This window comes from Oryctolagus cuniculus, chromosome 5 (assembly GCF_051225735.1).
Source record: "Oryctolagus cuniculus isolate XC-2025 breed Fujian yellow rabbit chromosome 5, ASM5122573v1, whole genome shotgun sequence".
Lineage (NCBI taxonomy): Eukaryota > Metazoa > Chordata > Mammalia > Lagomorpha > Leporidae > Oryctolagus > Oryctolagus cuniculus.
In genome coordinates this window covers 141,117,805-141,120,881 of record NC_142871.1, presented here as the reverse complement: position 1 = coordinate 141,120,881, position 3,077 = coordinate 141,117,805, and the positions used below count along the sequence as shown (strand labels likewise).

Below are 3,077 nucleotides of genomic sequence, written 5' to 3'. Positions count from 1 at the left end.
ACCTTTTTAAGAAGAATTAGGTGGAACAATGAAAATAATTTTACAATTGGCTGGCAAAAATTTAAGTTCTCCTTTCATGTTTCCATCAAATGGTATTACTTTGCTTTTAAGTGAGTTTGTGTAGGTGAGATTTTCCTTCATATTTATCAACATTTTGTGGCTATTTGGCTGAACAAATATATGCCCATCAGTGATTGTATGTCCATGAGTTTTATGTCCACATATCACAAATGTATTTTCCATAAACTTGAAAAGACATCATAGTCTGTGTTAGATACACATAAGTCATCTGTTAAAGAAATCATAAAATTACTTAGCTTCCAACTATATATAGACTCATCTATGTCTGTCCCTGAATCACTCCAATTAAATAATTAATTGTAAAAACAGCATAACCTTCTTGTCAGTGACACAAAATAGATGTGAAATATACCCCATTTATTTTGCTGAGGTCCTTTTTTTTAATTTGTTAGAATGAGCAGTGGTCACACAAAATGAATTCCATGCTGGATATTTAAATTGGTCTCAGTCTATCTAAGGGGTCATCAAAAATTTCACGGAATGTGTGATCATGAAGCAACTATGTGAACATTTCAAAGCTTGTCTTTTAGTTCCATTTTTTGGAGTTTGTGGTACCCTATTTTATTATTTGCCTTATAAGTGACTGTATAGCCATCCAGACTGGAAGCTTTCATGCTCATCTCTCAATAGGTTATCACTGATAATAATTAAAAACAAATAAGGGAAAGAGATGGTCGCATGGAAAAGAAGAATGGATCAAATGTTCATTGAAACAAAAAATAATTACAGGAGGGAGTGCCTTAGTTATTATGAATGCTTTTAATTTTTTATCTATTTTCATTGTATTTGAAAGCCAGAGAGATAGAGAGGTTTCTTCCATCTACTGGTTCACTCTTCAAATACCCATGACATATGGGAATGGGCCAAGCAAAAGCCACATGGGTGGCTGGGACCCACATACCCAACCCATCATCTGCTACCCCCCAGGAAGCACATTAGCAGGAAGTTGAATCAGAATTGGAGCTGGGACTCAAATCTGACATTGTGGTATGGAATGTGGGTGTCTCAGCTGACATCAACCACTGTTCCAAATGCCAGCTTGTCCAAATTCCTGCCCAAGAAAGCTTTTAATAATTACCCTTTTCCATCTGTTTGAAACCTCAATAGTTAAAATCCTCACCCGAGAGTCTGTGTCAAATATGGTAATATATAATAATAATATTTCCCTAGATTGAATTACCTATGTCCATTTTTATATTTTGCCTTAGAAGACTGATGGAACAAAACAATGAAACTTTGGAGGGAGACTTCATTTTGCTTGGATTCTCAGATCAGCCCCAAGTGGAAGCCATGCTTTTTGTGGTAGTTTTGATATCTTATCTTCTGACCCTTGTGGGCAACACAGCCATTATCCTGGTTTCCTGCCTGGACTTCAAACTGCACACACCTATGTACTTCTTTCTCACAAATCTCTCCTTTCTTGATCTTTGCTTCACCACTAGCATTGTCCCCCAGCTACTGTGGAACCTTAAAGGACCAGCCAAGACCATCTCACCCATGGGCTGTGCCATACAACTCTATGTGTCCCTCTCCTTTGGCTCCACCGAATGCGTCCTCCTTACTATCATGGCATTTGACCGCTATGTAGCTGTCTGCAGACCTCTCAATTACACCACTATCATGCACCCGTCATTTTGCAAAACCTTGGCAGGAATATCATGGCTCAGTGGAGTAGGAAACACTCTCATCCAAGGTACCATCACTCTTCGGCTTCCTCGATGTGGGCATCGCCATCTCCACCATTTCCTGTGTGAGGTGCCTGCCATGATTAAGCTGGCTTGTGTTGACATCCATGCTAATGAAGTTCAGCTTCTTGTGGCTACCTTAGTTCTCCTCCTTCTTCCCATGGCATTGATAGTGGTCTCCTATGGATTCATTGTTCAAACTGTGATAAAACTTAAGTCATCTCAAGCTTGGCGGAAGGCCCTAGGGACCTGTGGGTCACATCTACTAGTGGTGTCGCTCTATTTTGGGACCAGCTCAGTCATATACATTCAACCAAAGAGATCCCTCGGCCATAGTCAAGGCAAGTTCCTCACACTCTTCTATACAGTTGTGACTCCCACCCTCAACCCCCTCATATACACTCTGAGGAACAAGGATGTGAAAGGAGCACTGAGGAGACTGTTCAAAAGAAAGCAAAATTTACAAAGAGAAATCAGGAAATAGTGACGTTAGTTGGAGTATTGTTTAAGATATATAATATTAAAGAACCAGTACCAACTGTACAGTATATGTGGTACTTACCTGTTTGTATTTACTACAGAATGACTGCCATGTCTTAAAAAAGAGAACTTTATATGCAACGTCCATAGCTTATAGCTCCTTATTGTTCCACACTGCTTTATCAAATATGTTTGGGAGGGGGCATTTAGGTTAAAATTCCCATTCCCACATTGGAATGCCTGGTTTGATCCCAGCTCCAGCTCCTTTCTCCAGTTTCCCGAAAGAGCAGATCCTGAACTGAGCTCTTTTCTACAGCTTTCTGCAAATGCAGACCCTGAAAGTAGTGGTGATGGCTAAAGTAATAGGGTTCCTGCCATATTGGAAACCTAGATTAATTTCCCACTTCCTGGCCTTGGCCACAACCCAGTCTCAGCCATCACAGATATTTTGGTAATGAATCAGCTGGCGGGAGCTCTTTCTGTTTCTCTCTGTCTCTCTGTCTGCCTGTCTGTCTCCGTAGCTGTCAAATTCTGTTAATGGTAGAATGATTTGGTGTGCATTATTAAAACAGAAGAAAAATAATTTTATTCTGTCATCAATGCCTCCCATACCCTTGTGGCCTTCTCCAAACTCCTGGATCACAAATTTATAATTACCCATTATTTTTCAACTTCTTTTTCAGTTTGTAAAAAGTTCACTTTTAATAAATAACTCATATCAGTAATTAAAATGTGTGCTCCTGTGCCACACATGATTTGAATTAAGGTTGCCATCCTCCACATCCCCAGTATGAACCTGGCTGACCCTAAGGAGGGGGTTAAAGTGTTGTG

General features: G+C 39.8%; 1 protein-coding gene across 1 annotated transcript; it reads left to right on the top strand.

Annotated features, from left to right (window-relative positions):
* The first annotated feature begins 1,296 nt into the window (after positions 1-1,296).
* Positions 1,297-2,250, top strand: LOC100340326 (olfactory receptor 2G3-like). The gene has a single exon (XM_089333552.1). It carries the CDS (start codon positions 1,297-1,299, stop codon positions 2,248-2,250), a length of 954 nt encoding a protein of 317 aa, XP_089189678.1.
* Positions 2,251-3,077: the final 827 nt, after the last annotated feature.

Coding starts and splice junctions, on each gene's coding strand:
- LOC100340326 (XM_089333552.1), top strand. CDS start 1,297: ATGGAACAAAACAATGAAACTTTGGAGGGAGACTTCATTTTGCTTGGA.